The 12,277-nt window shown below is 35.6% G+C and overlaps 1 protein-coding gene across 2 annotated transcripts in view; it reads left to right on the top strand.

Moving 5' to 3' along the window:
• The window catches only part of MAP3K1 (mitogen-activated protein kinase kinase kinase 1), a 76,273-nt gene that overhangs the window by 40,581 nt on the left and 23,415 nt on the right, over positions 1-12,277 (top strand). For both annotated transcript variants that reach the window (XM_032404393.1, XM_032404394.1), the window contains exons 2-6: positions 1,242-1,392; positions 4,217-4,417; positions 8,460-8,660; positions 9,283-9,399; positions 9,764-9,912. In XM_032404393.1, coding sequence (XP_032260284.1) covers positions 1,242-1,392; positions 4,217-4,417; positions 8,460-8,660; positions 9,283-9,399; positions 9,764-9,912 — 819 coding nt within the window. The remainder of the gene's footprint in view (positions 1-1,241; positions 1,393-4,216; positions 4,418-8,459; positions 8,661-9,282; positions 9,400-9,763; positions 9,913-12,277) is intronic.

Below are 12,277 nucleotides of genomic sequence, written 5' to 3'. Positions count from 1 at the left end.
CCACTGCCCTCACAGAATTGATGCTTCAGGAAATCCAATTAACCATTTCCTTTCTAGTGCATATTTAGTTTTAAATAGTTTTTTTTTCTTTTTTTGCTGGTTCTCTGAAGATACTGATGCTCTATGGTTGTAATTAGCTGGAAAATTCCTAGAGGAGTTTGCATTTAACTTTTTATAAGCTTGCGGTTATCGTCTCTGGTATTTCCTTGAGTATTTCCTTTTCCTATCTGTGTAAAAAAAAAAAAAAAGTAACTGTTCTGTAGCTTTATAGAATGTCCAAAATAGTTATTGAAGTTAGCTTAGTATTTTTTTAATTGTTACTTCTCCCAGAGTACAAATGCTTTAACTATTTCCTTATGAAACAGGTTTTAAAATCCATGCATATGCATTTTGTTTTGTTGTATATATCCATATGTGGATATAAGTGTATTTGAAATTAGTGGATGCTTTACCATTTAGGCTTTGTAGAATTAATTCTCAAAAGTTACTAGCTTCCACATTATTTTATTCTGATAACTCCACACTATATTATGGAGTAAAGGTCAGATGTTTGTACCAATTTTTACTTTTTATATACAGAGTATCCCCAGTGCTTTGATGTGGAATTATTGTTGGGAGAATATAAATTTAATTATTTAGGCTTTGAACAAATATTGTGGGATCATAGAATATGGGTGAGGTTACACTTAGCTTATTAAATATTTATTTAGCTTTTTTTCAGAAAATGAGCATATCCACCAGATTCAATCTATAGTGACTTAAATTACTGAAAATGCTGGGATAAGTTATTGGAAATCCTGGAAATCCTTAAATTATTGGAAATCCTAGAGTAGTAAAATACTCTTCTAAATATCTGTTAAATACTTCAGGACGTGAGAATGGTGTAATTGGAAACAGTGCAATGTTCACGAATGTGTTCGTTAATGCCATACTTAATGTCTTGGGATCCATTTTGTTAACTACCTGGGAACAAAGGTCTGCATTAGTATTATTAGTAAGTCTGTACCTTCTAAATAGAACCTTTCTTTTTAAAGGCATTATTAAACTCACATTATCATGCGGCATTGAACATTAGTGTATATGTGATTCACAGTGATACTTTCATACTTGGCTTAAATCATTGGGGGGTTTTTAGCAGTTACCTTTGTAGTTACATGTCCAATGAAAGTATAAAATACTATTTGTTCTTGGAAATTATTTTTTATATATTAATCTCATTCTTGTTTCTCCCTCCATTTTAGTCGTGAGATGGAGAATAAAGAAACTCTCAAGGGGTTGCACAAGATGGATGATCGCCCAGAAGAACGAATGATCAGGGAGAAACTGAAGGCAACCTGTATGCCAGCCTGGAAGCACGAATGGCTGGAAAGGAGAAATAGGAGAGGCCCTGTGGTAAGTGGCTGTGGGTTACCTGATGTAAGGAAGAAAGCATAGGAGGAAGTGGGAAATGAAGCATAAATAGATCCTCTTTTAAGCTTTTTTTCTTCTTGATTTTAAATGCAGTCGTTTCATTTGCTTGATATTCTAGCCACTTGGAACAAAATACTGCTAAAACTATGCTCACTAAGCACCTTAAACTGTTATAGAAACTAAACTGGTTGGGTTGGGGAGGTAATGCTTAAAGCAACACTGCCCCCTACTGTCAGTAGCTAAAATCCTTTTAGTAGAGATTTATATTGTGCTTTAAAAAAGAAAAGCATTTTTTCTCATTTTATTTTGATATTCTTTCTCTAAGGTAGGATCCAAAGATCTGAGTTCCAGAAATCATCCAGGAAAGCAGAAAGGTTGAATAGACTCATGGGGTTTGAGGTAAATTTAAAAGATGCCCAGAGTTTGGGGAAAGAAAACCTAGATTGATAGAATTAGGAAAGAAAGGCATACTCTATCCTTTGCCATGGTTATTTTCTTTTAAAGTAGACAAATACTATGAAATGTGCTTGTCTTTCTAATAAAGGAAGTAGATCTCAATTGTTAATTAAGTGTCCCAGTATCAGTCTGTATCAGCAAGTTTTTATTTGCTTTTTGTTTGTTCTTTATAAGTAAAGATGACAAGTTAAGATTTATTAGGCTTGGGGGAGGGCAAGGGATGGTGGGTATAATCATAAAAGTTATTGGGCAAGCTACTCACTCGACAATTGAAACCCTTCACCTGTATGATCATCTAGCCCTACATGCATCCCACTTGCCTTTTTTTTTTTTTTTTTAAGAGAGGGAGAGAAAGGGGGTGGGAGGAGCAGAGGGAGAGGGAGAGAGAATCTTAAACAGGCTTCATGCCCAGTGCCAGAGCCCGACATGGGGTTCGATCTCAAAACCCTGAGATCATACCTGAGCTGAAATCAAGAGTGGGACGCTTAACCAACTGAGCCAGCCAGGTGTCCCCCACTTGCCTATTTAAGTTCAAATATAAATTAATTAAATGTGAATAAGTAAAAATTTCGTTCCTCAGCCACATTAGCCATGTTTCCAATGCTCAAAAGCCACATAGACTTCCCTCATTGAGCTGCGTTCTGTCTTGCACATTCTACCCAATGGTGCTAACCCATGGAGCTAATATAGAATATATTTAATTGTTCCTTTATATACCAGCTTTTTAAGCTAAGCTGCTATATTACCCATGAGTCCTTTCCTTTCCAGCTAAGCTTCCACATTTCTTCCATTTGTTTTTCATATGAAGTAGTATAGTGAGAACCCCCGACTGTTTTAGTAATCATGTCAGAGGATGCAGATGAAGAAATCAGGAATTCATCTTAGCAAAGAGAAAGTTCTTTTGAAACATCTTATAGAAGGGGGTACATTTTTGCCCAGTTAATATAAAGAACCTTTGAGCAGTTTAAACCATCTGAAGTGTGGATGTGCTGCTTTCTTGAGCTCCTTATACTGGTGGAGAGTCCAAATCTTTTGAGAATACCGTAAAGCAGAAATCATAACTTTTTGAAAAGAAGCCAATAAAGCCAATCCTTTATTACATATAAACTAAGGACATTCAGTTATCTAACGCCAAATTTTTTTTTCTCAAGTACATTATATAGGACAGAGGTAAAGAGGGAAGAGATGTGTGGAATAAGACAACATGTAGTCCTTAAGTTCAGTTATGCTACCCTACATCTCCCTAGTTTACAGATTTCATACTACCCTTAAGTTTATAGTCTACTTGGAAAGTCTGCTTTTGTTTGTTTTTATGTTTTATGTAAATTAAATCAGGTCCTTCTTGAAACGTGAGGTATAAACATCCCCAATTAAGAAAATGCAACTTATAAATAAAAATAAAGGCATGAAATACCACAGAACAGTATGTGACTGTATGCCAAATGTGTGGAGTAGGCAGAGAGCAGTAACAATTTAGAAAGAAAAATGTCAGGCTGATAGAGTTAAGTGCATTTGTAAAACATAGGATTTTAACCGAGCCTTAAAAGATAGGGGTTTTTCACCAGGTGAAGGTATGGTGTCTGGTGTGCTGCAGGCTGAAGATGTGGAGTGGGGGGAGGGGAAGTGAAAGCCCAGGAAGACGACAGGTTAGTCATGTTTGATAGGCACAGCAGCTGGCTAGTAGAACAGTAGAAGAGTAGTGGGAGAAAGGCAGGGAAGGTTAGGTAAGGCTACAGGGTTTGACCTTTTGGTCAGAGCTAGATTAGGTCTGTTGAGAAACAACAGGTCTTGCAACCTGCCTTTCTGCTTAAGAGATTGCTCTTCAAATATGTAGCTTCTATTGGTGATTCTGAAATACATGTCTAAAGCTACTGTAATAAAACATTGCAAAAAAAAAAGACAAAATGGTTTTATATTAATCAGACTATTTGGGCATTTAAATTATGCCCATTATTGTTTTCAAGATCATGTATTTTCTCAATAGAAATGAAAAAGAAAGTATCTCCTTGAATCTAGTTGAATGTAAAAGTGCTTATTTTGCACATTTGTTTATTAACCTGTGATTATTGATTTTGAATGTTAAGTGATTTAGGGCACATAATAACAGATAATACTAAATTCTAAAATTATGTGTAACAATTTAGTGATAAAGCCTAAATGAATGACATCTGTGGGGTAAAAATAGTCTTAACATTTATCGTTTGAAGTAATACTAAATAAAAGTTGATAAATTGTTATGTTTGTATAATATTGTGTAATGAAAACTTGAGTTCATTTCTTGGTCTGATGTATTCAAATTTACTTACTTTTTCTATTTTTAAGTAATCAGAATGTTGGGATTTTAATTTAGGTGGTAAAACCAATCCCTATTAAAGGAGATGGTTCTGAAATTCACAACTTGGCAACTGAGTCTCAAGGAGAGGGCCAGGTGAGCCCCGCGTCACCCGTTCCCAAAGGCCGACGCAGTCCTTCTCCTGGCAGCTCCCCATCAGGTCGCTCAGTGAAGTCAGAATCTCCAGGAGTTCGGAGAAAAAGAGTTTCCCCAGTGCCTGTAAGTTAATGTTTCAACAAGTATGTTAAGTTTCTACAATTTTTAGGTACATTTATAACACAGGAAAGACTGGCTAGCCATCTGTTAGAGCAGCATTTCTCCAAGTGTGGTCCACAGACCCGTGGTTGGGGGAAGAGAGCAGGTCCTGAGACCCTTTCTGTGGATCCATTAGATCAAAATAAATTTTGTAATAAAACTGGATGTTATTTGCCTCTTTCACTGCATTAACATTTACAGTGGTGGGTAAAGCTCATGAACTCACCTAAATTAAAGCTATGACAACAGAAATTGGGGTATTTTTGGCAGACATTTTCCTTAAGATGAGTTAAGTGAAGGAAGGAACTTCAAGAAAGACAATTGAAATGTTCTTTTCACCAGTGAGATTAGAATTTTGGGAAACTCATATCCACCACTGTAAACTTGACAGTTTCCCGATACTTGAATTTTCTAACAAGATCAGTGATGTTATCAAATGTGATTTTTTTTTTTTAATGTATTGCACAGTGAAATGTGTAAACATTTAGGAGATCTGCATAACTTGGTGAACCAATATTTTCCCAATGACCAATGCATGATGAAACAAAATCATCCTTAGGTAAATGATCCATTCACATTGTGTAAGATAGACCATCTGGATTTTCATGTGTAACAGTAGGAAAAGTTTGTTGATGTGGTTTCAGATTCCATATCACAGTCTTCTTGGGACTAGTATCAAAGAAGAGTGTTCATAATTATTGGAAGAGTCTTTTAAAATACCTTTTCCAGCTGCATATATTTGTGAAGCCACATTTTCTTCATGTACTTTAACCAAAACATCATTATCACAGTAGACTCAATGCAGAGGCATGGATGAGAATCCAGCTGTCTTCTGTATTAAATCAGACATCAGAGAGATTTGCAAAATGATAGGTACTATCTTTCTGAGAGAGTAAGACTTCTAGTGGCAGAAATGCAAGTTAAAATTTACTTTCTAAACTTGAAGAGCAAAGAGCAAATGAGTGGGTGGTAGAATGACTAAGATCATTACCACAGGGCGAGATTTGGTTTTCCTTTGATCAGCATATAAATCCTTCCAGAAGTAAATTTTAAGTAAATTTTTTTACATAAAGCCCAAGATACCCAACAGTATTTATTGGCTTTATGTTGACACATCTTTAAATGAGCTATTTTTTTTTTAAACTTAAAACAAGAACAATCTTGTTATTGCTCATGAATCTGCAAATTAGGTGGGGCTCAGCAGGAATGACTTATGTCTGTTCCCCATGGTATCTGCTAAAGCTAGAATATCCAAGATGCTTCCTTACTCATGTGTCTGGTGCTTCAGCTGGGATGCCAGAACAGTTGGAGGCTGTTGGCATCTCTTCCTCATACTGTGGAAGTTGGGTTGCAACACCAAGTTTTGCAAGCTGGGAGAGAGCATGGAACAGATTCTCTGTCTCTGTCCTCAGAGGGGACCCTGCTGACACCTGTTCTTGGACTTCTAGCCTCTGGATCTATGAGAGAAATTTCTATTAAGCCAAAAAAAGATATATCAAGAGGGCAAGTCCAGTGTGGAAGCTTTTATCAAGCTACCTTGTTTCCTAATGCCTTATTGCCCAAAGGTAGTTACATGCTAGTTGCATATCCAGAATCAGTGTGGTGGGGGACTACACAAGGGTATAAATACTGGGAAGTATGGTTTATAGGAGCCATCAAAGTATAAAAGTCTACCACAAGTATATACAGAATTGCGTTTCCCAGAGAAAGACATGTACCATATGACCTCACTGATATGAGGAATTCTTAATCTCAGGAAACAAACTGAGGGTTGCTGGAGTGGGGGGTGGGGTGGGAGGGATGGGGTGACTGGGTGATGGACACTGGGGAGGGTATGTGCTCTGGTAAGCGCTGTGAATTGTGCAAGACTGTTGAATCTCAGATATGTACCTCTGAAACAAATAATGCAATATATGTTAAGAAAGAAAAAAAGAAGAAGAAGAATGTAGCAGGAGGGGAAGAATGAAGGGGGGGAAATCGGAGGGGGAGAAGAACCATGAGAGACGATGGACTCTGAAAAACAAACTGAGGGTTCTAGAGGGGAGGGGGTTGGGAGGATGGGTTAGCCTGGTGATGGGTATTGAGGAGGGCACGTTCTGCATGGAGCACTGGGTGTTATGCACAAACAATAAATCATGGAACACTATATCTAAAACTAATGATGTAATGTATGGGGATTAACATAACAATAAAAAATTAAAAAAAAAAAAGAATTGCGTTTCCCCTTCACTCCCCCACTTTAGGGTATATGTTAGTCAAAGTTACCCCTCATTCTTTTTAACACCAAGTTAGCATTTCATTATCTGGATAAATCATAGTTTATTTAATGAACTGCATACTAATGGGGACATGTATATTCCTTCTTTTCATTACCAAAAAGCAGTCCTGCAAACATACTTTTTATACATACATCATTTTACACATCTGTGAGCATATCCATAGTCTGAATACTTAGGTCATATAACATGTACATGTATACTTGTTTCTTTTACTTTGTAATAACTGCCTATGAAAAAAATGGCCGGATTGAGATATAATTCCTATACTGTACAATTCACCTGTTTAAATTGTACTATTCATTGGGTTTTGGTCTATTCAGAGTTGTAGCCATCACTACAGTCAACTTTTAAAACATTTTCATCACCTCAAAAAGAAACCCCAGACCAATTAGCAGTCTCTGCCCAGCCCTCAGCAACCATTAATCTGCTTTCTTAGTCTATATATAATTTGCCTATTCTGGTTATTTCATAAACAGTAAATGGAATCATGCAGTATATGTGGTGTTTTGTTACTGGTTTCTTTCACCTACCATTATGTTTTCGAGGTTCATCCATGGTATAACTTGTATCAGTACCCCATTTGTTTTTGCTTGGTTTTTCTGGGTTTTTTTCCCCCACAAAATATGTTTGTTTATCAATGTATGCACTGATTTTTGCCATGTACGTATATATCTTAACAAAAATATTAGCTATGCAGTATCATTCTTGTGGTTTTTTTGTTTGTTTAACATTCAAAATTAATTTCCGATTGACCCAATTCTCTGTAATTCTTTTTGGAAGTACTCCATTTTTAATTATAGAATAACGTTCTTTTGTATGGATATACATATTTGGTTTATCCATTTGTTAGTTGATGGACGTTTGGGTTGTTTCCACTCTTTGGTTATTATGAATAATCCTGTTGGGAACATTTGCATACGCATCTGTTTGTGTACATATCTTTCACTTCTCTTGGGTTTACACCTGGAAGTGGAATTGCTGGCTCATGTTTTCCAAAGCAGCTGTACCACTTTATTTTCCCACCAGCACTGTATGAGGGTTCTAATCCTTCATGTTCTCACCAACATTTATTATCTTTAACAATTAAACTAGGCATCAAAAGAACTAGAATTTCCACTGGGCATTGATATAGAAAGACCAAGTTCTAGAGGAATCAGTGGAGTGGAATGAGTGATATATATCACCTTCACCACAGGAGATTTTGTCAGCGTTCAGTAAAATGTCTTAATCTGGGGAAAGTCCCTTGCCATTAGTTCTCTACAGAGTGTACCACGGGAGGAATTCCATGGTGGTGTTTATAAATTACCATTGCAAAAGAGCATTTAGTAACACATTAAGTGGAAGCCAGGAAATTGGATGTTTAATTTTTATCACTAGAAACAAGTCATTTTGCTTGCTTATGGATGAATTTTTATGCTTTTAACCTTGGTTTACATAGTACTTTTCAAAGAACTCAGATATTTTCATTTTGTAAAATTACCACATGGTTGTCTCACTCAGCCAAATGTTTATCATTAGTTTTAAGGATGACTGAGATTTTAGAAGTTTACTTGTGATGCATATGTCAGATAAAAAGCATTTGCAAAACGCATTTTATCCCATTTTATTTTGGGGCATTTTTTCAGAATATAAAATGCCACATGGCCATCTGGTGTGACCCTTTTTTAGGTAGTTGTTTCTTACCAAGAAGTAAGCAATTTACCTAATAGAAAAACAATGTTGTAAAGTTTCAGAGTGGGCGAATCACACCACCTCGAAGAGCCCCTTCACCAGATGGCTTCTCACCATATAGCCCTGAGGAGACAAACCGCCGTGTAAACAAAGTTATGCGGGCCAGGCTGTACTTACTGCAACAAATAGGACCCAACTCTTTCCTGATTGGAGGAGACAGCCCAGACAATAAATACCGGGTGTTTATCGGGCCTCAGGTAGGAGTTTTCACCATTTTACATTTTATTAGTATCTAGTACTAACTCAAATGTATGTACTATAACATTCTTAAATTTAGATCAGTTAATTCTCTTTAGTTAACTAAAGTGAATTTAAAATATATTTTGTGCTAGTAAACATTTTTATTTAATGTATTTGTGAACGTCTCTAGTATGACTCAGTATACTTTAGAATACAAATTTGATTTAATAAATTCACCAAAAATAAGAGATTAAGTCATAGTGTAGACTTTTCTTACATATCCTTATATATCTTACTATAGAAGAATAATGAAGCAGGGCGCCTGGGTGGCTCAGTCGTTAAGTGTCTGCCTTCAGCTCAGGTCATGATCCCAGGGTCCTGGGATCGAGCCCTGCATGGGGCTCCCTGCTCACCAGGAAGCCTGCTTCTCCCTCTCCCACTCCCCCTGCTTGTGTTCCTGCTCTCGCTATCTCTCTCTCTGTCAAATAAATAAATAAAATCTTTAAAAAAAAAAAAAAGAATAATGAAGAAAATTAATAGAAACTTCGTTAGACTTGGAAATATAAAAAAAGTGATCATCTTAGGAATTCTAATAGAACCGCAGATTTATTACCAATAGGTTCTCTTTTAACTCTTTAGAACTGCAGCTGTGGGCGTGGAACATTTTGTATTCATCTGTTGTTTGTTATGCTCCGGGTATTTCAACTAGAACCTTCAGACCCAATGTTATGGAGAAAAACTTTAAAGAATTTTGAGGTAATTTTTAATAAATGCTTTAGAGTAAAATTGCTAACAAATTTTTATGGCTCATTCCTGACAATTTTCCATGAGCTCTAAATTTAAATAGACAGTGGTCATTTTGAAGCTGTGAAGATATTTAAGAATTATTTGAGGCTTATCTCTTATAATCCATTGACTGATTAGTTTTTTCTTCCAGATTGAAAAGAAAGTAAACACTGACCTGCTGTAAATCTTAGTAAGCTATATATATTCTTATTTTTGAAGCTCTTAAATTGGCTTTATGAAAATTTTATGAAATAAAAGACAATTCAATCTCTAGAACTCTTTATCTGTATATTATAGTGCGAATATCATTGTTACTGTCTTTTTTCAATGTTAGGTTGAAAGTTTGTTCCAGAAATATCACAGTAGGCGTAGCTCAAGGATCAAAGCTCCATCTCGTAACACCATCCAGAAGTTTGTTTCACGCATGTCAAATTCTCATACATTGTCATCATCTAGTACTTCTACATCTAGTTCAGAAAACAGGTTAGTACTTTTTAAGGAATTAAAAGCATTAATCCAGTGTTATTTTTTGATTTGAGAGGTCATTTTTTGTATCTGTTTGTTAAGTTGCTCTAAAATAATTTACTTACTGAATCTTGGCTTTGAAGTTAAAATCAGGGGTAAACAATATTAAAGGTCATCTGAGTATATGTGTGTAGGCACACATATACGCATACATATATATGGACTTTTCATCCTGAAAAACTACACTGTTGGAAAATGGCACCTTAAAAATCAGAGTATAATAAAGAGTCATAAGAAAAATCAGGTGGCAAGTATAAAATATAAGTGGCTACTGTTTATCAATCATTACTTTTTGCCAAGCACCTAATATGGTGTCTCATTCTGTTCATATACCATCCTCATTACGTAGGTTTTACCACTCTTTTGCAGACAATGAAGCTGAGACACTGTGTAAAAAATGTCTTTAGTTCTTTTATAAACAAATTATATACAAGCCAAAGTGGTTTTCCAAAATCACTTTCCAATGTAGGACCTTTAAATTGTATGACATCACCACTTCTTTCATAGATATTTTCACAGAATCCTCATTACAGGCTGTTTTACTTGTGAGAACACAAGGATGCTCTTCTAAACAGACTAATCATTTGTAATTAAGAGATAACAGTAGCCGTTAATCACAGGTATTGAAAATCTGCAGCGCTTCTCAAACTCTTCCATTGCCTAGCTGCTAATAAGAATGAACATGTAATGTTGAAGGATCTGAGATACAGCCCAAAATGACAGGTGTGAAAAAATTTTCAAGTCTCATGTGAATTTTCTTTCTTTTCCAAGTTCTTTATTGGGTTTCTTCATTGGTTTTAATGTAAAAATGAGTTTTTTAAATTACTCCAGAAAGGAATGCTGCTTCTCTTAAAAGGGTACCTCCTATATGTTCCTGAGGCACCTGTTTGAGAAGCACTAGTCTAAGTGATTAAGTCCCATCTTCATCCAAGCAATTTTTTAAAGTATTATTACTACTTCAAAATTCGTGAAGAATAGAAAGTAATCAGGTCAAGGGATTTTTGAAGAAAAGAATGGAGAGACCTATGGGAAAAGTAAATGTTTAAATTTTCTTATTTTTGATTATTGATTTTAGAATTGCAGAGTTTTACAAGTTTTTTGGGAATTTTAGAGATTTCTAGTTTACATGGTTCAGTGATAACTGAAGCCAAAAGAGGTCATGCAGCTCAGCTGAGCAAAGGCAGAACCAGAACCTCAGTATCTTGACTTCTAGTTCAGGGCTCTTTCTCTTACTCCTTATCTCTTCTAAATAGATGAAAAAAGGAGCTTTATTTCTTGCGCTTCCTGACCCAAACGTATTCTGGAGCTCTTCTCCTTTGGATTCACATTCCTGTAGCTTTTTATTTTGGAAAAAATAAAAAATGTTTAAAACCAGGTAGCCAAAGTTAAAGTAGAAAGTTTCTCTCTAAAATAAATGAAGATACCTTCCAAATATGAGCTGGCCATACTATGGAGGTTTTATGAATTCATTTGGATTAATGTATCCATGGGGAGAACCACTGAAGCTGTCATCTTGATATACTGAGTAATTATACTGTGTAGGTAAGTAGGTTAATATTTCATGTAATCACAGATTTTTATATCTAAAGACTACAATTTTAAAAAAAAAAAACAGGAAATTTGTCTGGAGACCTGATTGCATTGTAATTAATTTTAAATTATAGAAGAAACAACAAAAGCCAGAATTGGGACAAAGTGAACCTAAGGTCCTAGTAGGTAAATGGGCAAAGGGCATGAAGAGAATATTCACAAAAGAATTCCAAGAGGCTAACAAACATGAAAATGGTTTAGTTAACCTAATAACTAAGGAAATGATCATTAAAAAAAGATACCAGATTTATTTAGATAATTAGTAGAGACTTTGTCATGAGACAATTTAGTTCTTGTATAAGGATTTGCTTCACTGTATGTCAAGTTCTATAGCCTTTCTGGAAAAAAAAAATGTGGTTTTTAAAATGTTAATATTTGTTGATGCAGTAAATGTACTTTTTTTTTTGACAAAAAAATTTAATCTGAGAAATGTACAAGATTTATATATATGACTCTTTGTCAGCATTATGGAAAAAAATAAGAACAGCTTAAATATCCAGCAAGGGAATGGTTAAAGTATACCCATATTAGGAATAGTTCAGGCAGCTATTAAAATTATGCTTCTAGGGCACCTGGGTGGCTCAGTTGGTTAAGCATCCAACTCTTGATTTCAGCTCAGGTCATGATCTCAGGATTGTGAGATTGAGCCTGGTCTCAGGCTCTGAGCTCCGGAGGGAGTCTGTTTCAGATTCTTTCCACTTTTTACTGCCCCTTCCCCTGTTGTTGCTTGCTG

Source organism: Phoca vitulina, unplaced genomic scaffold (assembly GCF_004348235.1).
Source record: "Phoca vitulina isolate PV1807 unplaced genomic scaffold, GSC_HSeal_1.0 scaffold6, whole genome shotgun sequence".
Classification (NCBI taxonomy): domain Eukaryota; kingdom Metazoa; phylum Chordata; class Mammalia; order Carnivora; family Phocidae; genus Phoca; species Phoca vitulina.
Note: the sequence above shows the minus strand (reverse complement) of the source record. Positions and strands in the feature narration are given on the sequence as shown.